The sequence below is a fragment of the Anomaloglossus baeobatrachus genome, chromosome 2 (assembly GCF_048569485.1).
Source record: "Anomaloglossus baeobatrachus isolate aAnoBae1 chromosome 2, aAnoBae1.hap1, whole genome shotgun sequence".
NCBI lineage: Eukaryota > Metazoa > Chordata > Amphibia > Anura > Aromobatidae > Anomaloglossus > Anomaloglossus baeobatrachus.
The window spans coordinates 77,592,445-77,616,459 of record NC_134354.1 but is presented as its reverse complement, the minus strand read 5'-3'; the positions used below and the strand labels follow the sequence as shown (position 1 = coordinate 77,616,459).

General features: G+C 40.8%; 1 protein-coding gene across 3 annotated transcripts; it reads left to right on the top strand.

The window, feature by feature from the left end:
• Positions 1-4,152: 4,152 nt before the first annotated feature.
• POU1F1 (POU class 1 homeobox 1) lies at positions 4,153-23,529 on the top strand. Of its 3 annotated transcripts, none has more exons than XM_075335095.1 (7): positions 4,153-4,294; positions 10,562-10,702; positions 11,825-11,938; positions 16,863-17,096; positions 18,714-18,878; positions 21,793-21,853; positions 22,910-23,529. In XM_075335095.1, exons 1-7 carry the CDS (start codon positions 4,153-4,155, stop codon positions 23,121-23,123), a joined length of 1,071 nt encoding a protein of 356 aa, XP_075191210.1. In that variant the 3' UTR covers positions 23,124-23,529. The 3 variants fall into 3 exon arrangements, with proteins under 3 accessions (XP_075191210.1, XP_075191209.1, XP_075191211.1); XM_075335094.1 differs by having other exon boundaries at positions 11,825-11,984; positions 16,879-17,096; XM_075335096.1 differs by lacking the exon at positions 11,825-11,938.
• The last annotated feature ends 486 nt before the right edge of the window (positions 23,530-24,015 follow it).

Here is a 24,015-nt window from a genome sequence, read left to right as displayed (position 1 = left end):
TACATGTGACCCTAGCTTTACTGTGCTCCTAATTAAAGATGATCTACCCCCTTAGGGAAGGAAGGGACAGGAGTGTGATGGAAACACAGATGAGACAGACATGGATAACAGTAACCTAGTCACACTGCACACTCACATGAATATACAGTAGGAAATTAAAGGGAAAAGCAAGAAAAGTAATGCAGCAACAAAAGGACCACAAGGGTTAACACCACAAACGCACACAACAATAATATCACAACCACCAGTAAGCCTAGATAAATCCATCACTCCATGTCACATATAGTCAAGCTATAGCCAGCACCATAAGAACAGAGCAGCCAGCATATATACACTGTGTACAGAATTATTAGTCAAATGAGTATTTTGATCACATGATACTTTTTATACATGTTGTCCTACTCCACGCTGTATAGGCTTCAGAGCCAACTACCAATTAAGTAAATCAGGTGATGTGCATCTCTGTAATGAGGAGGGGTGTGGTGTAATGACATCAACACCCTATATAAGGTGTGCTTAATTATTAGGCAACTTCCTTTCCTTTTTGGCAAAATGGGTCAGAAGAGAGATTTGACAGGCTCTGAAAAGTCCAAAATTGTGAGATGTCTTGCAGAGGGATGCAACAGACTTGAAATTGCCAAACTTTTGAAGTGTGATCACCAAACAATCAAGCGTTTCATGTCAAATAGCCAACAGGGTCGCACGAAGAGTGATGGGCAAAAAAGGCACAAAATAACTGCCCATGAATTGAGGAAAATCAAGCATGAGGTTGCCAAGATGCCATTTGCCACCAGTTTGGCCATATTTCAGAGCTGCAATGTTATTGGAGTATCAAAAAGCACAAGGTGTGCCATACTCAGGGACATGGCCAAGGTAAGGAAGGCTGAAAAACGACCACCATTGAACAAGAAACATAAGATAAAACGTCAAGACTGGGTCAAGAAATATCTTAAGACCGATTTTTCAAAGGTTTTATGGACTGATGAAATGAGAGTGACTCTTGATGGGCCAGATGGATAGGCCAGAGGCTGGATCAGTAAAGGGCAGAGAGCTCCACTCCGACTCAGACGCCAGCAAGGTGGAGATGGGGTACTGGTATGGGCTGGTATAATCAAAGATGAACTTGTGGGACCTTTTTGGGTTGAGGATGGAGTGAAGCTCAACTCCCAGACCTACTGCCAGTTTCTGGAAGACAACTTCTTCAAGCAGTCGTACAGGAAGAAGTCTGTATCATTCAAGAAAAACATGATTTTCATGCAGGACAATGCTCCATCACATGCTTCCAACTACTCCACAGCGGGGCCAGTAAAGGTCTAAAAGATGAAAAAATAATGACATGGCCCCCTTGTTCACCTGATCTGAACTCCATAGAGAACATGTGGTACCTCATAAAATGTGAGATCTACAGGGAGGGAAAACAGAACACCTCTCGGAACAGTGTCTGGGAGGCTGTGGTGGCTGCTGCATGCATTGTTGATCATAAACAGGTCAAGCAACTGACAGAATCTATGGATGGTAGGCTGTTGAGTGTCATCATAAAGAAAGGTTGCTATATTGGTCACTATTTTTTGGGGGGTTTGTTTTTGCATGCCAGAAATGTTTATTTCTAAATTTTGTCCAGTTATATTGGTTTACCCGGTGAAAATAAACAAGTGAGATGGGAATATATTTGGTTTTTATTAAGTTGCCTAATAATTCTGCACAGTAATAGTTACCTGCACAAACAGATATCCTCCTAAGATATCCAAATCTAAAAAAAAAAAACACTCCAACGTCCAAAAATATTAAACTTTGATATTTATGAGTCTTTTGGGTTGATTGAGAACATAGTTGTTGATCAATAATAAAAAAAAATCCTCTAAAATACAACTTGCCTAATAATTCTTCACGCGGTGTAGGAGGAGATCGAACATGACTGGCCGTCTCATAGCATGTGACCAAGTAGACTAACAGGCAGTCCAGCAGAGATTATCTCTTGCTAGCCTACCTCTGAACCACAGGTCTGTGGGTCAACACCCGAGTCACCCTGTACTGATCCCAGACATCAGGGAAGTTAACAGGCAGAGTATAAGAATCTGAACTTTCCCCAGATCCCGCCGCCGCCATGACAGTCAGCAATTTCTGCAAAAACCTTCTTGTGACACCCTCATTGACATTAAAAATAAAACTATACTTTTCTGAAGAAAAAAAAATGGCAAATTTATATTGCAGGTTTTATAAGTCCCCCAAGTCCCCTGCAGGACTGTATAAGTATCTTAAATTTAGTTTTGGGGGTAACAGATATCCTTTAAGCCTATCATACATTTTTTCAAGTATAGTAAAGCATAATGCGCTGTTCTTTTCTACACTTCTAAAAAAAACATGTACTCAGTGTAAGGGTGGTAAAATATAGTATAAGCATAGTTCTACCACATCTGGCCATCGTAGAATGACTCTGAAAAGCGGTATCTTAGAATAACCTATCCAGTATGACACCTGATGTCTGTACACATATACGATCAGATTCATATCTATAATGTTGGCATTTTGGTTGAATACCTACGCCGGCATCCCAGTGCGTCCTTGAGCTGATGTCACTGCACTCTCTTCCCTCCTTCTCAGCTGGCACACCATTGCCATTTCCTTTTGGTTGCTTGCGCGGTTCCCTGCTCTGCTGCACTGCCACTCACATGTTGTTTGGTCCTTTGCTGTCCTGTACAGCCATTCACGTGCATTCAGTCCCAGGGTCCCAGGCCCTGAGGTTGTCCTGCTGGGTTCCTGGTTAAGGCCTAGGGTGCACGCACATTCACCTTCCCTGCTTATATTGGGGCTGTGTGCACACCTTGAATTAGTTTCCCCAGCCTATGGCTAGGAGACATCTAGTATAAAAGTTCATCTTCCCTGATGGACAGGGTCAAGCAACCTCCTTATGTTACTAAGCCTAGGTTTGAGTTGGTCCTGCCATGTTGCTCTGGTCTGCTCATACCCAGCGCCAGTCCTGACTGCTATAGTTTTGGTATGCTGATGTCTGCCCTGGACCTGTGCTGTCCATCTGTTCCCCTGGTGCCAGTTTGTGTCCTGTTCTTGAATTCCTGCTGTTTTCTGGACCTGAAACCCTGCTGTGTCCTGTTTCTATGAATAAAATCATGGTTATTTGCCGCTTTCCAAACCAAAAATAGCAGTCTGCAGTCACCCCAGAAGTGGCTCACCCATTAGATGCACCAATTCTGGTGCTTTGCATGGCTCTTCCCGATCACCCTGGTGTGGTGGCAATCGAGGTAATACTTTTGGGGTTGATGTCAGCTGTAAATTGACAGATGGCATCAAGCCCAGGGTTTAACAATGGAGAAGCATCTGGCAAACACCCCCATTACTAATTCGGCAAGTATAGAATTTAAAAAAACACACAAACAGGGAAAAAAATGGTTATTTGAATAATCAGTCCCCCACACTTCAAAATAAATCCTGGAAGTTCTGACATAACCCAAAGTGTAATGCCCCACTACATCCATTGATTCCTAAGGAGTTGCGTTTTGAGAACGTTCTCAAAACGAGGCTAAATTAGTTACCTTCTGTCAGTGGAGGCTCAGAATTTTTCATTAGCGGTGATATCACTGAATTACTGACGTCATATATGAGGGAATTAAAATTCATTTATTTCATTAGACGTAAAAATGATTAGCACAAAATATTTTTCAAATCAAATTTTTTTTTAATTTATATTGTCTAATAAAACAAAAAAAGTTTTTATTTTATATAACTATGCATGCTTAAATTCTACAAGATGATATTCTTTCAGATATCTCAGGTTTTAGCTGTCAGACTTTGTATACACCTACATAGTCCAGTGTACATAGAAAGACAGTCATTTCAATGAATAGAGCATCTCGGGTTTCTGTTTGGTCAGACCAATTGGCCGGGTATTGTTATATTAGGTGGGAAGGACAGTTGATGCGCTTATGTAGCAATCTCCTGGGAAGAAATCATTAACATGGATACAGGGATTTCCTAGGAGTATAAATACCTGCACACGCTATGCGCCCATCAGGCAGTCCCTTAATGCATACATGCAAGCCAAAGAAAACTTTTCTTGAAAGATTCATTTTAGATTCACAAAAGACTTGGAGAAAATATTTAAAATTCATCTTTAGTCTTTTTCCATTGTCTGGGGGGATGAGTTTCCAAGCTTTTGTGACAGCTGATACATTTGTACCTATAAATTCTGATTCTTCAGCCACTTTCCCCCTTAGGATGCATCACGGCGCTGCAGAATATCTGCCTGTCACCAATCACACAACTAACGTGGTCTCCACAGGTATTTCCAAATTCATGGTCTTTTTAATTTTTTTAAATTATCATACTTATAAACTTGTATTTAGGTCAGAGGGCTTCTAAATTTATATGATAATTATTGTCCTGACTTATTCATGTTATGCTTAAACTGTAAATAGGAAATTGATGAAATTGAAAATTGATGAGCGACTATGTAATTACTAATTTTATTAAATTTGAAATTTGAAATTGAAAAATGCTTTTTAAAAAAATTAAATTAGAAATTTTATAAAGAAGTGAAATAATAGCACAGACTTTATAAGTGAAACTTAAAATGACACAGCTTAATGTAGCGCACCTAAAAGATTTATCTAGATTTATCTAGAACTTGTGTTTTTTTTATCTTACACCAGATTGTCTGCATTATACAGATTGTACACCAGCGCAAAATTAAAGTAGTGAACATTTATTGTACGATTGTTCCATCTGTATGTGTCAATTACAATGTACTAATTCCATATCTTATATCATGTACAAGTAGTTACACATTCGTCATATTCAGATCATTGCTGTTAGTTACATTTTTTTATCCATAGTTATTACAATGTAATTTTTTTTACTTATTTTCTGCTATTCCCTGATATTAAAATTTCTGATTTTAAAAGCTGATAGTATGTCACGCAGCACTATTTTCTGTTAATACTTTGCATCCAAATATAAGAATAAATAGTAAAACCTTATGAAATACTATATTATATTTTCAAACAGTTTTTGTAATCTTTGGACTGTGATCTTTTATGGAGCTGTACAATATTTAGCAAAAACGGTGGGGGAAAAAAAGGCAAAAAAACTCTATTATTACTAATGTGATACATTTTAAAGAAATGTTATCATTAAATTGTAATGTGACATTTTAATATACATTTTGCACCAGATAAATTCTGGAGAATAGATCACTAAGTGACAAGGCAGACTTGCTATTCTGCAATTCAGATGTTTGGAAAAGCTGGATGATAGGGGTAGAACGTGAAGGTCTTAGATATTTTTATAAAATGTCTTCAAGGTGAATTCTAGCTTTTAGATTGATAAATTGGTGAGATTCCCTTTTTCAAGGGATTAGGTTAAGGTTGAGCTCCCATGTCCTGTAATCATCTATTAGGATGGATCCTGCAGAGATATGTTGGGAAAATTATTTTTGCTGGATCCATTTTGGAATCTATGGAGGATAGATCCATTAACAGATTGCTATTTATCTTCCATTTGTAAGGAATCCTGTAGAAAATAAACAGATGTGTTACAAATACAAGAAAAACGGATGACTTAATAGCAATACGGTAATGGATCCGCACTCCATAGACTCCAATGTTAAAAAACGGATCCGATAGACATGTTATTTTAAAATGGACAAAAAGTTGTGTTTGCAGAACTTTTTTCCCAACAGATCTCTGCAGAATTCATTCTAATGGATGATTACAGGACATATGAACTCTGTCTTAGTTCCCATGCTGACTTTTTCATTAGTTTTTGGGGCTGGATATTTTAACAGCTCCAAAAAAATGCAGCTTCTTAGGCTATGTTCCCACAATGAGCTTTTGGTGAGTTCTTGATGTTGGAAACTTTCTCCACCATTTGTGCACCTATTATTTAAATTAAGATACTTGCGTTTTTTCATTACATTTTTTACATGCAGTTTTGACATTGCAGTTTTTGTCTCTTGTTAGCTTGTCATGTTTTAAATAAAGCTGCTTTGTTTTTGATACTTCCTTGCATTTGGCTTTAACAAAACTTTATTGATATACTTGTCTGCAGATTACATACATTTTTTATGTGTTTCCTGTGGACTTACTGCATCTAATGTAAATCTGTGGGGAAGACCTGTACATGAAACTCAGTGTACCCGCAAGAGAGATTGAGTTATTGCGGATTTGAAACACACAACCGCAGGAAGGTTTACCCTGAGCAAAAAATCACAGTGGGCAGCTGTGTCAGACTGGCTACCAGAGGAACCTCCAGTAATACCAGTCCTGGCTGCGGTTACCTGGATTGAACACTCCGGAGCTCTCACCTGAGCTCTAGAATGCAGTCTGGACTGAACTCGGGGTTTGCAGGACTGAACTGCAAGCGCCGACTGACTCCCCGGCGAATGCGGTTCAGTTAATGGCAGCTGCAGACAGGCCGGGCTGAACTCCTGAGCTCCCGAGTTCAGCCGGCCTGTCTGCAGCTCTAACATTAACTAAACCGCAATCGCCGTGGAATCAGTCGGCACTCGTGGTTCAGTCCTGCAAACCCTGACTTCAGTTCAGGCTGCACTTCAGAGCTCAGGTGAGAGCTCCGGAATTCAGTCCAGGTAACTGCAGCCAGGACTGGTATTACTGGAGGTTCCTCCAGTAGCAAGTCCGATTCTGGTGGGCAGTATTTCTATAGATCCTATACTCTTTGCTGGAACTATGTTTTCGACAGAGCGAAAATATACAGCCTTAGGCTACGTTCACACAGGACATATTTGCTGCATTTTTTTCTGCAGGAAAACTGTAGCAAAACTTCATCTCTTGGCAGGAAATAGCCTGCAGTTTTGGTGCGTTTTTTCTGGCAGTTTTTACAACAGTTTTGCATTTTCAAATTGCTTTGTATTGGTGAAAAAATGCTGCAAAACCGCAGCAAAAACACTAAGGCTATGTGCGCACTTTCTGTCGTCCTACATGCAGTTGTAAACGCACATTTTAGCCTTAATTGATTTAGCCAAAGTTGCCTTTTTCAGAAATTTAGCGCTGAAAACGCATGCGTATTTACCGCGTTTTAGATGCGTTTTCAGCGCTTTTTGCATGCTTTTTCACCTGCGTTTTGACAGATGTGTTTTGAACATCAAGACACTGCTAAATAAAGTTTAAACATTCAAACGGAATGAAAATGTAGAAAAAAAGGGACAAATCTATATTAATGGGAAAAATAATGGAAAAAGATATTTTTGTCAATTGTTTTTGCCATTTGAGTTTTGAACGGCAAAGCAGAGTTTTTGCCCAAATTTCTGCCACAAAAAGGCAGCATTTTGAACAGCATAGTGCGGACAAGAAACCCAAATTCCCATAGACTTTGCTTTAAAAGCAGAACACATCCATTTTGGCATTAAATGCTGTAGTTGAAAAAGCAGGTAAAAAGCAGGTAAAAAGCAGGTAAAAAGCAAAGTGCGTTCTTACCCTAAAAGAATTGACATGCTGCTTCTTTCAAAAACACAGCAAAAACCAAGGAGGCTGATATTTCAGTGAGGAAAAAAAATGCAATTGTTTTGTGTTTGTATATAAGATTTCTGCTAGTTCTGTAAAAACAGCGTTTTATTAGCATGGATTTACATAAAACAAATGAAAAAAATGCACAAAAAAGCAGCAAAAAAAACACAACAAAAACGCCCCCGGGGGGAACATAGTGTAAGGCTATGTGCGCACGTTGCGTTTTCATCTACATTTCCGCAGCGTTTTGAACTGCAGCGTTTTCAGGCCAAAAGGTATGCGTTTTGATTTTCAATAATAGTCTGAGGCAAATGACGATTTCCTGTCCTCACTTTGCGTTTCAAAACGCTGAGTTTAATTTGCATAATTTGTGGTAAAAACCATGCGTTCAAAGAAGCAGCATGTCAATTGTTTTTGCCATTTGGGCTGCGTTTTGCTAACATTGAAGTCAATGAGAAGTAGCAAAAAGCAACAAACATCAAAATTCCAGCATTTTACCTGCTTTTTAGGTGCAGAAAACATGCGTTTTTGGACTACATAAACGCATGCTTTTCTGACATCAAAATAATGAAATGATATGTCTCTTTACCCACACACATAGTCCGACAATTAAATTAAAGAAAAATTTGAATTTATTGCTATTTTCGCGATAAATAGTATAAAACCGCTAATTATATGAAATATAACTTTTTTCGTTATTATCTGATTATGTCTATCTGATGATATCTAATGATTATATATGTGTTTCTTTTTTTTCCCTTTTTTCATTGTGTTTGACTGTTTAAACTTTATTTAGCAGTGTCCTTATGTTCAAAACACATCTATCTAAACGCAATGAAAAAACATGTAAAAACGCTAAAAACGCGGCTAAAACGCGGTAAAAACGCATGCGTATTTACCGCGATTTAGTGGACAAAAGCAGCTTTGGCAAAAGCAATTTCTGCCAAAGGATGCGTTTAGAACTGCAACTAGGACGACGCAAAGTGCGGACATAGCCTTAGACTTTTAGCAAAATGATTGGGATTTATAGAAATCTCCTGCTCACTGTGCTTTTTTTTAACCCTGTGTAAACTGACCTGTGAAGCGATTTGGTTAACCACAGCACATGAATTCCTCGGCAGTAAATATGCATTTTATTTTCCGATTTTCCCCATAGAATTAAATGAGAAGAGGAAAATCTGCAGGAAAAAAAACACCTATGCGCTTTTACATGCATGCGTACAAATTTTTTTTATCATTAATAATTTTATTTAGTATAGCTTGAAGAAAGTAATTTATAAGACACATAAGTAATTCTAAATGTGCGATAGTGGAATAAGGGAGCATGTAACAAAAAAAAGATATTGAATGTGTTATCTAGATCTTTTATAAAGAAGAGTTCTGGTAGTGGAGTCCACTAAACTCCATGGCCGTAACCCTAGGCGTATCGCTGTTGCAGGTGCTGCTTCATGAAAAAAAAGGAATTTTTCTTTTGTATTTCTGGTTAGACAGATATGAATTATTTTGCACTAACCCAGATATATTTATATGATTAGTGGTTGTTCATTGCTTTGTACCTTTTCCTTTTTTTCTGCATACTGGTGACTCCTAGTGGACAGTTTGTGACATATATGTTATTGATGATTAAATAGTCTTTTTGTGATAGACGCGTGTCTATAAGAAGGAAGCTATGATGAAAGGAATGTTTTGGCTTATCCCCTGTATACCTTTTTATTGTGTTTTTAAAAATTCTTTCAATAAAGATCTTATTTTTTTCTAATTCTTTTTGGCTATCAACTCTGTGCAATTTTGTAGGAGTTTTTAGATAGGTATGCTTACCTAGCACTATATCTAAAATACGTGGACGTGGAGTGGGAGGCATGGTGGCTTACTCCAATCCTTGGAAAATAGTATTTGGAGCACATTAACTATAAGATCCCTCCAAATAACGTCCATACCTTGGCTTACGGCTGGATTCACACAAACGTATAGCATCTGATGCGAGCGCATCAGATGCGATATGTTAATGACCCTCGGCTCAGGCTGTGTTGCCAGCGTGAGCCATGTGTCATGCGACTGTGACCCAATCCTGCAGTTGCTGAGGAGAGGGCGGGTGCTATGGAAGAGAGAGAAATTAATCTCCCCATCTCCTCTATTGTCAGCTGATGAGATTATCGCAGCGCATTCAGATATCATTCGAGTGCAGTCCGATGTTTCACTCGCACCCATAGACTTGTATGGGTGCACGTGACATGGCTCTTGCTGACAATCGCAGTATGCTGCAACTTTTCTCTCATTCAGAATCTTGATGAGAAAAAAGCTGACCATCTGCTCTCCCTCATTGAATAACATTGGTTCAAGTACAATGCGAGATTTTCTCGCAATGCACTCGTCCGATTCATACGCTCGTGTGAGCGCACCCTATGTAGTAGGCTTACAGAGCCCAGAAGTAGGGACCCAGTTGGGAGCGCTACCCCAGTGCCCCGTGTAGCCTCTCAGTATAGTATGGACAATGTAGTGTATCATGTAAGTTTGTTCATAAAGAAGTGGCAGTGACCAACGGAGCCATGAGAGGTAAGTATAGAAAATGTTTATTAGTTTTGTACAGGTAAAATATATCTTTGTACCATGTTAGCCAGTAGAGATATAAAATGTTTGTTTAAAAGAACTGAGAGTCCTCAGTGGTTGATACCTTTTAATGGCTAACTGAAAAGATGGTAATAATAGCAAGCTTTCCAGACTACTCAGGTCTCTTCATCAGTCATGGTATCTAGCAAGCTTTTGAGACTACTCAGGTCTCTTCATCAGGCATGGTATCCACCATGCCTGATGAAGAGACCTGAGTAGTCTTGAAAGCTTGCTATTATTACCATCTTTTCAGTTAGCCATTAAAAGGTATCAACTACTGAGGACTCTCAGTTCTTTTAAACAAACTTTTTTTATTAGTTTTGTATGTATTCACTTTTTTTCCAGAGCTGTAAAGGGCTTATTTATAATTGTTAATTGTTATATGTTTAATGCCATCGTATAATGAATATGCAGGAAAATGAACTGCAGTGGAATAAATACTATGAATATTCTTGAATACTTGTACGTTTTCTTACCAGTACCGTCTGTTTTGTCTTTGGTCCAAATTCCTAAATTATCTCACATACACTTCTCTGTGGAAAATATACCAGCAGGGCTTCACTACCCAAACCCATCATGCCACTATGGAAACCAGCAATCTACCTACGGAGTGATGACAGGTAAGAACTGCCATATCTAGATTTTCTCTGGCAAAAGGCCACATTCATATGTTTAGTATTTGGTGAGTCTATTACCTCAGCATTTGTAAGGCCACGTGCACATGTTGAGTATTTTGTGAGTTTTTTACCTCAGCATCTCTAAGGCTATGTGCATGCATTATTTGGTGAATTTTTTACCTCAGTGTTAGACCATGTGCATACGTTGAGTATTTGGTGAATTTTTTTACCTCAGTATTTGTAGCCAAAACCAGGAGAGGGTAAAAAATACAGAAGTGGTGCCCTTGTCCTGTGTCTCTATTATACCTTTCCTCTGATTGTTCCACTTATGGTTTTAGCTACAAATACTGAGGTAAAAATCTCACCAAATACTCATCGTGTGCTTGTGGTCTAATGGTGCCTTAACTACAGTAAATATCACCCCATACCTTTAAGATTTGCCACTAACAAACATCAGAGAAAAACTCTCATGTACTCCCCAAGTTATTGCGCTCATGAACTTTTTTTGGTTACAAAAATTCCCTTCCGATATATAAAATAGAATCCAATCTCGGTCCACACATTTCGGCTTTGAGTTTTCAGTTCCAAGGATATTATTTATACCAATAGACATGTACAGTTTTTGTAGTAATAATATGGCTGTTGCCTAAGGGACCATTTACATGGTTGTATTTTTGATTTATATTTTACTGGATATTTTTTGATCAAAGTGGGAACTGATACTAAACTACAAATATGGCTGCTGAAAGGGTATTCTGGTAAGACGTTCTTACCATTCCAAAGGACCTCTAGGTGGTTACTTCTAGATCTGTGTTGGTCCAATCCCTGAGGTCCCCATGATCCACTGAACAAAGATCCCTCAATTTTTCGCAATGCCGCTTTATTCATTTGCTATATGACAGCACTGGACTCTGCTATCTTTCGCTGTCCACACAGAATGGCTTGGAGGCACGGGATGACACGGCTCCATTAAAACCATCCGTGGAAGTCTCAGTGGTCGAACACCACTGATGTAGAAGTAATCACTTATACCCGCCATAAGTGTTATCTATTTTATTAAGTGGAATGAATACAGCACAAAGATACTTTCCAAAATATTTTACCCTATTTTTTCTCCCTTCCTAGGAATAAAACCCACTTCTCCAGAAATGCTATCAGCAAGTATTTCACAGACTCGCATCTTACAAACATGCAGTATGCCCCTTTCCAATGTAGTAAATGGAGTAAGCACTTTACAAGGTAAGCTGCTATATTGCTTGTGTGCATCAAAGCCTTGTGTATGTCTGTATTAGCTAAATATTAATCATTATTTAATATGACAATCATTAAGAATAACAATATTTATTCACATACACAGTACAATGCTATTCCACAGCACTTTACATACATCATCATCACTGTCCCCATTGGGGCTCACAATCTAAATTCCCTATCAGTATGTCTTTGACGTGTGAGGAAGCTAGACAAAACCCACACAAACACAGGGAGAACATACAAACCTATTGCAGATGGTGACCTTGGTGGGATTTGAACCCAGGACCCCAATGCTACAAGACTGGAGTGCTAACCACTGAGCCACCATGCAACCCAGAATCTGTTCACACTGCCTTCTGAGACTCCAAAATTACATATACAAGCCACAGTATAGTACAATAATGAATATTCTAAAATGAAGAATTTACTTTTTGATGAAAATGTATGTCATGTGCAGCTGTTATCTACTGCCATGATGATCTTGTAGGCACTGTCAGTGCATCAGTTAGGCTATGTGCACATGTAAGTATTTGGTTGCCTGAAAGTTTTGCATCTCTTGGCAGAAAAAATGCTACACTTTTGCGGCATTTTTGTATGTTTTTTCATGTATTTTCCTATTGAATTCACCAGGTGAAAAAACGCTGCAAAATGATTTTTTGCACTATATCTGCAACAAGAAATTTTCAACTTGTGCGTGACACTTCAGGATTCTCATTGACTTTGCTGGAATAAGGATTAACTTGCAGTTTTGTGCCAAAACTGCACTCAAAAACATACAAACAATGCACTGTCTGCACACAGCCTAGATGATTAGTAGGACAATGGTTATGAAAAGTGGCTTTGCTCCGACTGCAACTGCTTGGATCAGAAAATACATTACTGCACTCAGCGTCGGACTGGCTACCGGAGGAATCTTCAGTAATGCCAGGCCTGGATTCAGTTACCTGCATTGCACTCCGGAGCTCTCACCTGAGCTCTGAAGTTCAGCCTGGACTGTACCGCGAGCGCCAAGTGATTGATTCCCCGGCGATTGCGGTTCAGTTCAAGACAGCTGCAGACAGGCCGGGGTGATCTCCAGTGCTCTCACCTGAACTCCGGATTGCAGCCCGGCCTGTCTGCAGCTGTTATGAACTGAACCGCAATCGACGGGGAATCAATCACTTGGCGCTCGCGGTGCCGTCCTGCAAACTCTGAGATCAGACCAGGCTGCAGGGGAGAGCTCCGGAGTGCAAAGCAGGTAACTAAATCCAGGCCTGGCATTACAGGAGATTCCTCCGGTAGCCAGTCCGATGCTGACTGCACTACGTCACCAGAGTTCCAATCCTAAGGAAAGGTTGTCTGTGTCATAAGGCTGGTCAAGCTTTTTAAATGTTTAGGTTGGGGATGAATGATGAAAAAAAATTAAAAAAAAATGAGAAGGAATTGTGTTGATATTTTGTTGGCTTGTGGAGCAGAGCTTTCATCTGATTTGGGAATTCCATTTGTCTGTTCAAGGATCAGACAAGCAAAATTAATGGAATTAATGGCCAAAATACAGTTAGGTCCAGAAATATTTGGACAGTGACACAATTTTGGCGAGTTGGGCTCTGCATGCCACCACATTGGATTTGAAATGAAACCTCTACAACAGAATTCAAGTGCAGATTGTAACGTTTAATTTGAAGGTTTGAACAAAAATATCTGATAGAAATTGTAGGAATTGTACACATTTCTTTACAAACACTCCACATTTTAGGAGGTCAAAAGTAATTGGACAAATAAACCAAACCCAAACAAAATATTTTTATTTTCAATATTTTGTTGCGAATCCTTTGGAGGCAATCACTGCCTTAAGTCTGGAACCCATGGACATCACCAAACGCTGGGTTTCCTCCTTCTTAATGCTTTGCCAGGCCTTTACAGCCGCAGCCTTCGGGTCTTGCTTGTTTGTGGGTCTTTCCGTCTTAAGTCTGGATTTGAGCAAGTGAAATGCATGCTCAATTGGGTTAAGATCTGGTGATTGACTTGGCCATTGCAGAATGTTCCACTTTTTTGCACTCATGAACTCCTGGGTAGCTTTGGCTGTATGCTTGAGGTCATTGTCCATCTGTACTATGAAGCGCCGTCCGATCAACTTTGCGGCATTTGGCTGAATCTGGGCTGAAAGTATATCCCGGTACACTTCAGAATTCATCCGGCTACTCTTGTCTGCTGTTATGTCATCAATAAACACAAGTGACCCAGTGCCATTGAAAGCCATGCATGCCCATGCCATCACGTTGCCTCCACCATGTTTTACAGAGGATGTGGTGTGCCTTGGATCATGTGCCGTTCCCTTTCTTCTCCAAACTTTTTTCTTCCCATCATTCTGGTACAGGTTGATCTTTGTCTCATCTGCCCATAGAATACTTTTCCAGAACTGAGCTGGCTTCATGAGGTGTTTTTCAGCAAATTTAACTCTGGCCTGTCTATTTTTGGAATTGATGAATGGTTTGCATCTAGATGTGAACCCTTTGTATTTACTTTCATGGAGTCTTCTCTTTACTGTTGACTTAGAGACAGATACACCTACTTCACTGAGAGTGTTCTGGACTTCAGTTGATGTTGTGAACGGGTTCTTCTTCACCAAAGAAAGTATGCGGCGATCATCCACCACTGTTGTCATCCGTGGACGCCCAGGCCTTTTTGAGTTCCCAAGCTCACCAGTCAATTCCTTTTTTCTCAGAATGTACCCGACTGTTGATTTTGCTACTCCAAGCGTGTCTGCTATCTCTCTGATGGATTTTTTCTTTTTTTTCAGGCTCAGGATGTTCTGCTTCACCTCAATTGAGAGTTCCTTAGACCGCATGTTGTCTGGTCACAGCAACAGCTTCCAAATGCAAAACCACACACCTGTAATCAACCCCAGACCTTTTAACTACTTCACTGATTACAGGTTAACAAGGAAGACGCCTTCAGAGTTAATTGCAGCCCTTAGAGTCCCTTGTCCAATTACTTTTGGTCCCTTGAAAAAGAGGAGGCTATGCATTACAGAGCTATGATTCCTAAACCCTTTCTCCGATTTGGATGTGAAAACTCTCATATTGCAGCTGGGAGTGTGCACTTTCAGCCCATATTATATATAGAATTGTATTTCTGAACATGTTTTTGTAAACAGCTAAAATAACAAAACTTGTGTCACTGTCCAAATATTTCTGGACCTAACTGTACATCTGTTGCACAACTTAACAGCTTAACAGCTAATGGAAGCAGAAGAATCCCATTGACTATTATGGGTCCATCTTGGTTTAGTTGTGTGACAGTTTTTAGAATGGAAAAAAGGGATTTTTTTTTCATTCTATTCTAACAGCTGGGACATATCAGAGCCCAAGCAGACCCCATAACAGTCTGTGGAGCCCCTTTTCTTTAGTTATGCAAAAGATCCATTTTGAACATAATTTTCAATAGTCTTTTCCTGGGGCCAAAAAACACGAACAAAAGTGTGGACCTAGCAAAACCTCTCAATTTTATTCATAAATCTTAGAGACAAGCAAAAAGATTTTCAGGACCCTCAACAAGTGACCATTTTGCCTGTCTGTGGCTGAAGACTAGAGTCCTGTGAGCCATCCCCTACCTGCACTTCTTCTGATGAGTAGTCCCAGTGTGAGGCACTCATGATATTACTCCAGTATTACAGGCATCAGAAATACTAAGCACTAATGTGAGCGTGCACCAGAATGTTCTAAATGTAATCATTATTCAATCTGAAAAGTTGAGACAAAAAGAAATACAAACATTCTGCCTGGTCCTTGACCTAAAACATGGCTAGAGATAAAGATGTTATACCACCATCAACATGTATAACCTAGCCACAGAATAGGTGATAAACGCATGATCGGTGGAGGTTCAACTACTTGGGTGCACCCGATCATGAAAATGGGGCATCCTGTGACCGCCTATGTGAATGAAAGTGGTAAAACATATACAGTATATGATTATCTCTAAACCTCAAGTTTTTGTAACAATTTGACTGCATAATTGCAAGAAATGGGGTTCCTATACTCTGTTCCTCATGCTAGGGAACCCTAGATTATCTCTGCTCTCAGGCTAACCCCTAATGGTGGGGATGTCTGAGTCTCATGCCTGGCTATACTCCTACCCAGAGCTAATGTGTTCCCCCCTCCTAGGGAAGGAAGAGGCAGGAGTGTGATGGAAACACAGATGTAGACAGAGAGGGAAAAACAGGTACTCACACACATTACAAACTCACAGGAAAAAAACAGTAAGAAACTTTGGAGAAAACCAAGAAAAGTAATGCAGCAACAAAAGGACAAAAAGTGTTAATACCACAACCACACACAGCAATAATACACAACAACCACCAGTAAGTGTGGATCAAATCACCTCTCCAGACCAGTATAGACAAGCTATAGCTGGCACTAATGGAAGTGTCCAGCCAGCATATATAGGAGAGGTGTGAATATAACTGTCTCTCCCATAGCATGTGACTAAAGGAGATTGACAAGCAGATCAATAGAGATTAAGTCTTGCTAGCCTGCCTATGAACTACAAGTTTGTGAGTCAATGCCCGAGTCTCCCTGAGATGATCACAGACATCACAGAAATTAGAAGATAGTGTGCAAGAATCTGGAGTTTCCCCAGATCCCGATGCCGCCTTGACAATCGGCGATGCTTGCAAAAACCGTCTTGTAACAGTTTTCCTCCCAGAGAAGTGAATGACGTTGTGGTCTAGCATGCACACCACCACTACAGTCAGATTCCCGTGATTAGTGGGGGTGTCAAAGGTTGGACCTCCTTCTGATCATTCATTTGTTATCCTGTGTATTTTTTCATAAGGTGGCATATCCAGTTTTATTTCTGTTACATCAATGTCTTTTTACCAACTCTACAATTAAATACTCAGCACTCAGGTTATCTCTCTCCTCTACAGGCGTCCATACGGGCAGCTTACCTCCTTGCCTAATGAGTGCCAGCTCCTGCACACTGGGTCATGGTTTTGCCCCAGTGCATCAAACACTCCTAGAAGATGTTACAACAACAGATTTCAAGCAAGAATTCAGAAGAAAGAGCAAAGCTATCGAGGAGCCCATTGATATCGACTCCCCAGAGATCAGGGAACTTGAAAAGTTTGCTAATGAATTCAAAGTGAGGAGGATCAAGCTGGGTATGGATCTCTTAATGACAAAGTTTTATTCCAAACCTAAAAGCTACAATGAATAAAGATGTTTTGTACTAATGATTTCTTTTGACTTATCACTAGTATAGGCGAGAAACATATGACTGGTGCCAGTCTAATCTCTGGAACCCCCAAATATCTCAAGATGAGGTGTAACATCTCATTCCAACCATAGCTGCACTTTTGTTATTCAAATAATTGGTGGAGACCCCGCAGTTGAGTTGTTTACAAATATCTTTGCAGGGAGAACCCCTTCAGCTTAAATCTTTAGAAAGATATTTGAACAAGATTTATATAATCCCTGAAGCGCCTTAACTAGAGATGAGCGGAACCGTGGAAGCTGGGTTGTGCATGTTCAGCCAGACTTTAGATAAAGTTCATTTTGGGACCCGGACTTGACCTGAACCTCAATGGAAGTCACTGATTGGGCAGTTCGGTTCTCCGTCCACATACTGTCAGCCATGAACAGATCGCTTTTGGGGGAGAAAGTTGTTACCCCCAGTGCAAGAAGTTCAAACACTGCAAGCAGCTTGCACAGGGCTGAGCACCAAGCATACCCAAGCATAGCAATGCTCGCTCGAGTGGTTAGTATATGTAAGGAACCCAAACTCCGAACTCAAACACTGATTTTTTAGTAAAGTCTGTGTTCGGTACAAACACCAAACTTTACTTTTCAGGTTCACTCATCTATAGCCTTAACTGTCTGATATGTGTGGTCCTACTGCAGGCCATTGTACCCATCAGTACAAGCAGGTCCTGTGTCCCGGTTCACTCTTCGAAAACCAAAGACAATTAGAAGGGGAATACAAATTTATTGATTTCTATAAGGAGTTAATAAAGACTAAGAGAATCAATCGCCCTCTCGCGTTTTTGCTCCAGGTTTAGGAAAATAATAGAGGACACAAAATCTCATCTTTTGGTTGGTTTAGGTCTCAGAATTAAGATGAGTGTTAAAAATTCCCATTTTTATATATGTATATATATATATATATATATATATATATATATATATACAGTATATCTATTTAGTTGTCCAAAGCCTCCTGTTCGCTGGTGGTGGTGTCCTCTTGATTGACAGTTGGGATCTGCTCACCTGAATAAACTGTGCCATCTTCCATGCCGCCATATGGGGCAACTGTGTCTGGGTGCATCAAAGTGCACAATGATACTAAAGATGGCAAGATTCAGAAGCTAACCACATACTCTAGTGGTCTTGGCCAGGTTCAGAGCAGTGCTTACAAACTCAATAGGAAAAAGCTTGAAAGCACTGCTCAAGTTCAACCAAATCCGTCAGACTGCTAGACATTTTTTTTGCTGCTGTAAAAAAACAACATAAAATACAGAAAAGCAAGGATCAGAACAGAGGCAGATAGCAATATCAAGTAAATTAAAAACTTGTTTGATTTTTAACGAGTCATTTTTTTTTCCGTAATTTTGAAAACGGAATAACCCTTTAAATACTGCTATATCTTTGTTCCTGGGATTTTTGTTCTGATATAAATCTATGTAGCAATACATAGAAGCCAGTCATCAGAAGACTGTATCATGAATCGTGTTGCTTTGTCTTCTTGCTGACACATAAATCTGCTTATTACTCTCAAGCAGGTTACACTCAGACAAATGTAGGAGAAGCACTCGCCGCCGTCCATGGCTCGGAGTTCAGCCAAACAACCATATGCCGCTTTGAAAACTTGCAGTTGAGTTTTAGGAACGCCTGTAAACTGAAGTCCATCCTGTCCAAATGGCTGGACGAAGCCGAACAAGTTGGAGGTAAAGTAAAGGGTCATAAAGGTTTCACACTACAATCATTTTGTTACCGTAAATGAACTGTCTGGTAATGCACAGGTGACACCGCACTATGCCAGTGGCATTATTATATCTGACATCAGCTTCATCCGGCACCGAGATATGGTCCACTGTGAATTAAATAAATCTTACATCCACATGTACAAATCTGAGGAGGAGCACATCATTATGGACAGGTTCCTCCTTTATAATGGACACTGAACATTGACAATTTAGAAATAAGAAGATATTCCTAATGGGGATCCCAGCATCAGAGTTTGTGGGGTAGAAAATGTGTTTTAGGGATCATGTAGACGACCGCATTTTTTCTCAAAGTGCGATCCAACAGAAAATCAGATAGCATTTGCACCAGCATCATTCTATGGGGCCGTGTACATGTCCGATTTTTTGCTTGGACCAAGCCTGTCCAAGGAAAAAATTGTATATGTGAGCTGGAGTGGACTACAGGAGGAACCCAAGCTTACCCTCACGTGGGAGGGGCTTGACTTAGCACCTACCAGGTATTTTCCAGAGCCTCAGGTGGTGAGGATGGGCTTGGCTGCCAGTAGACGCCAGATGCTACTTCCAGGGCCGTGTCCAGGACTGCGGAAGCTGACCCCCGCAATAGGATGCAAGGACGGGCTCAGGTGCAAACAGGAACAGACTCTAGTGTAGAGAGGTGCAGTTGGATGGCTAATGCAGACTAGATGGCTGGTGCAGGCAGGTACAGACGGTACGACAGAGACTGACAGGTATGAGAAGGCAAGCACAGATACAGGTAACAGAGAGAGAGGAGATTTTGGTACTGACAACTAGCTAGCACGCAGAAAATAAACTAACTAAACTCATTGCTCAGGCACCTCCCCTATGGGGACGATGCCTTAAGTACCTAGTACTTCTCAGACATAGGCTGAGAGGTACTTCCAGGTATTAGTGTGCTGGACTATTAAGAGCTGGGAAGGAACGCGCACTCATAGGAGACCTGTGTAGCGCAGGCCCCGGGTTCAGGAGGTAGCAGGAAAGTACGTGGGAAGCCGTGGAGAGGCAGGGGAGCACACAGTCTGAATATGGTGGTGAGTATATTGTTGTTCCTGCTGAAGGGGACAGTCAGGATAGTGCAGGTACGCCGATGCTATACATGACTCGTATCTGTAATTTGGATCGTACTCGGTCATGCAAGTCAATGAGTATGTGAAAAAAATCAGACTGCACTTTGATTTTCATGCACTGATAAAATGGATAAGATGGAGACAATTTTTTCCATACTGTTAACATTCGAGAAAATTGGATCACACTCAGATCACATTCTGATCAGAGTGTAATAAACATAATCAGACCAATTTTTTTCAGATGAGAGAAAAATGGTCGTGTGACCCTACTGGGAGTAAGACGGGAATATCTATCATGAGGAGACTTTTTAAAGTTGGTTATGTTGGTGTCAAACTGTGTATGATAAATAAGGCTATCCTTTCCATACAAAACTTCTGTCTAGAGTTGACATCCCACATTTTAATTCTCATCCCTTTACAGAGTGAGATTGTGAGATTATGAACAACTTTTTAAAAAGTCGCAATTCAGAAATCTTAACCCTAAATTCCAATTTAGCCACTTTTGAAAATAGCAGAAAGTCAAATATTTTGTGCAAATATGTTGTATAACCCAAGCTCAGATTCTAAAGTTAGAAATGGTACCCAGAAAATTGGTGGTGACACTAACAAAGAAATTTTTTACAAAGTTTTTTTTTTTTTGTCTTAATCTGTCGACCTGGAGAATCCTGTTCCAGGTCATATTTAATTCACAATGAAAGACATAACAACAAAACTCAAAAAACAATGGTAAATATTTTTTTTCACCATTTTATAATACTTCAATTTTGTTTCCATTTGTATGTTCATTATCTGGTAAAGAGAATGGTGTTAGTCAACATGTCTCTCAAACTTCAAGCGTTAAAAGGCGTATAACTAGTGATGAGTGAGCACTGCCATGCTCGGGTACTCGTAACGAGTAGTTGGATGCTCTGATGGGAGCGACTTGAGTATACTTCCCCATTAACTTCCGAGTATAATGGAAGTTAATGGAGAAGTCATGCATTTTTCTGGGAAATCTTCCAGGAAAAATGCTCCCCATTGACTTCTTTTTTACTCTGGTATTCAAGTCGCACCTATCCAAGCATCTACCTGCTCATTACACGTACCGAGCACCCGAGCATGGTAGTGCTTGCTCATCATTAGTTAGAAGTACCGAGCACCCAAGTATGGTAATGCCTGTTCATCACTAGTTATAAGTTCCCAAGCATAGTAGGGCTCGCTCATTACTAGTTACGAGTATCGAGCACTTGAGCATGGTAGGGCTCACTCATCACTGGTTCCGAGTACCGAGAATCAAGTACCCGAGCATGGTAGTGCGTGCTCATCACTAGTTACAAGTACCGAGCACCCGAGCATGGTAGTGCTCGCTCATCACTGGTTACAAGTACCGAGCACCCGAGCATGGTAGTGCCCGCTCATCACTGGTTACAAGTACCGAGCACCCAAGCATGGTAGTGCTCGCTCATCACTAGTTACAAGTACCGAGCACCCGAGCATGGTAGTGCCCGCTCATCACTAGTTATTACCATATTCGATCCAATTTTTGCATAATAGAACAGACATGTCCTTGTAAAATTCAGCTTTTACCAATTCTGGTCATTTTTATTTTACTCTTCAATTACTTATAATATGATACAAAAACAAAATGTGAATAGAGCTTAAGATTCAAGTAATATATTACATTACATGTATAATACATACTCTGGACTCACATTAAACTTTTAGTAACTAATGAATAAATAGGAAATATTTACCAGACATTTGACATTTTAGACATTTTATTTAATGAATATTTATTTGCCTCCACGCAGCCTTATACAATGAGAAGATCGGAGGAAATGAACGCAAAAGAAAGCGCAGAACAACAATAAGGTAATGAATGCGTTTATTGCTGGCGACATCCATATAGAAGCAAATGCTCCACCAGCAGATAAAGGCATTAGGGGTGAGGGTTTTTGCATATATTTGCTCAATGTCTATGAGCCCAGTCTGCCAACCACAAGGCGACCTCTTTTTAGATCGGACCCTAATCTCAAAAGACTCCGGCAGCCACACCTCTCTGATAGCAGTGAAATCCACAGCGCCCATAATTGATTTTTTTTTTGCATACTTTATTATTACAGAAGACAAAGTACCCCCATAACAGTGATGGCCGCACTTCCCGCCCTTATAAGAATCAGTCATATTGCTCACATAGCAGTGACATCTACAATGACCCTTAGGGGTACTTTGCACACTACATCGCAGGTGCGATGTCGGTGGGGTAATGTCGAAAGTGACGCACTTCCTGCGTCGCTCTCGACATCGTAGTGTGTAAATCCTAGATGATACGATTAACGAGCTCAAAATCGTCGTAATCGTATCATCGTTGCAGCGTCGGCGAATTCCATAATTACGCTGAAGCGACGGTCCGATGTTGTTCCTCGCTCCAGCGGCAGCACACATCGCTGTGTGTGAAGCCGCAGGAGCTAGAAACATCTCCTACCTGCGTCACGGCTGCAATGCGGAAGGAAGGAGGTGGGCAGGATGTTTACATCCCGCTTAACTCCGCCCCTCCGCTTCTATTGGCCGGCTGCCGTGTAACGTCGCTGTGACGCCGCACGACCCACCCCCTTAATAAGGAGGCGGGTCGCCAGCCAGAGTGACGTCGCACGGCAGGTGAGTCCATGTGAAGCAGCCGTAGCGATAATATTCACTACGGCAGCTATCACAATGATATCGCTGCTGCGACGGGGGCGGGGACTATCGCGCTGGGCATCGCAGCATCGGCTTGCGATGTCGTAGTGTGCAAAGTACCCCTAAGTCAACAATGGCAACTCTGCCTCCATTTCACCTGGAGGAGCGCCTTCTATTGCTCACAGCATCTTATCACTTGTCTGGAGTCATTTAATCACATTTTTTTTCCATCTTACTATTTATATAAAACAGCATTGCTGCAAAAGAAGCCTTAGAATCCCATTTTGGAGAACAGAGCAAACCCTCGTCACAAGAGATCATGAGAATGGCCGAAAGTCTCAACCTGGAGAAGGAAGTCGTCCGGGTTTGGTTCTGTAATCGCAGACAGAGAGAGAAGAGAGTAAAGACCAGCCTGCACCAGAACTCTTTTACAACATTCTCTAAAGATCACCATGATTGCAGATGAAACCAGAGAACACAAGCACTACATTGCACTTTAGATATAACTTTAAAGGATTACTCCCCAAAAATCAAGCTCCACTCAATTCATTGTTTACGGGACATAAATAGCCGAGAGTTGTGCTCAGCAGTCCCGTAGACAATGAATGGAGTAGAGACCGCGCATGCGCACCTCCGCTACATTCAGGACGGCTATAAAGTCCTGTTCTCAGTGTTTATATCCAGATGGCTGGTGGTAAAGATTAGCAGTAAATTCATGCCTCTGTGACTAGTCATCTTAGTCACATTGTCCTCAGTCTCCTTCTTCAACATTTCCTCAGACACCCAGAAGCGTTTCAGAGAATAGTATACATCTTTGTAATGAAGTTGACGCTCTATGAATCACTTAAAAAGGTCTAGATTAGTGGGTAAGTGCCTGTCAGTGGAACAACACAATAGTTTACAACCTTAAAGTGAACCTGTCAGGTCCAATATGCAATATTTCCTTCCTATCCGTCCCTGTATACACTAGTGACATGCTCGCACTGGGGCCTGAGGGTTACTCGCTACCGGGCCGTGGTTCTGTTTCTAGGATGCTTTGGTGGCAAGGCCCGGCTCCGTGACCCGGGTGGTGTCAGTACAAGTAGGGATGATGATGGGGATGGTAGTTAGTGATGCCACCTGTGGTATGTGGCAAGATAGGTGCTGCCGCTGCTGTATGGGTACTTCTGGGGCATATGGTGACTCAGCTTGGTTGGTATACCTCTCCATAGGCAGAGCTCAGCCGCAGGGTGGATAGGGGTAGTAGTAAGTGATTGATGGAGGGACTTAACGTTGAGGGGCAGGACTGAGGACGCTGGTAATAACTGGACAACACAAGGGCCGTAGTTATGTTCACCTTTTACTTGGTAGTTGATGGT

Bases quoted from the DNA above. Each gene is read 5' to 3' on its own strand.
- POU1F1 (XM_075335094.1), top strand. From the start codon at position 4,153: ATGAGTTTCCAAGCTTTTGTGACAGCTGATACATTTGTACCTATAAAT. The intron at 4,295-10,561 runs GTATTTCCAAAT...TTTTCTTACCAG, and splicing joins AACTAACGTGGTCTCCACAG to TACCGTCTGTTTTGTCTTTG. The intron at 18,879-21,792 runs GTAAAGTAAAGG...GCCTCCACGCAG, and splicing joins CGAAGCCGAACAAGTTGGAG to CCTTATACAATGAGAAGATC.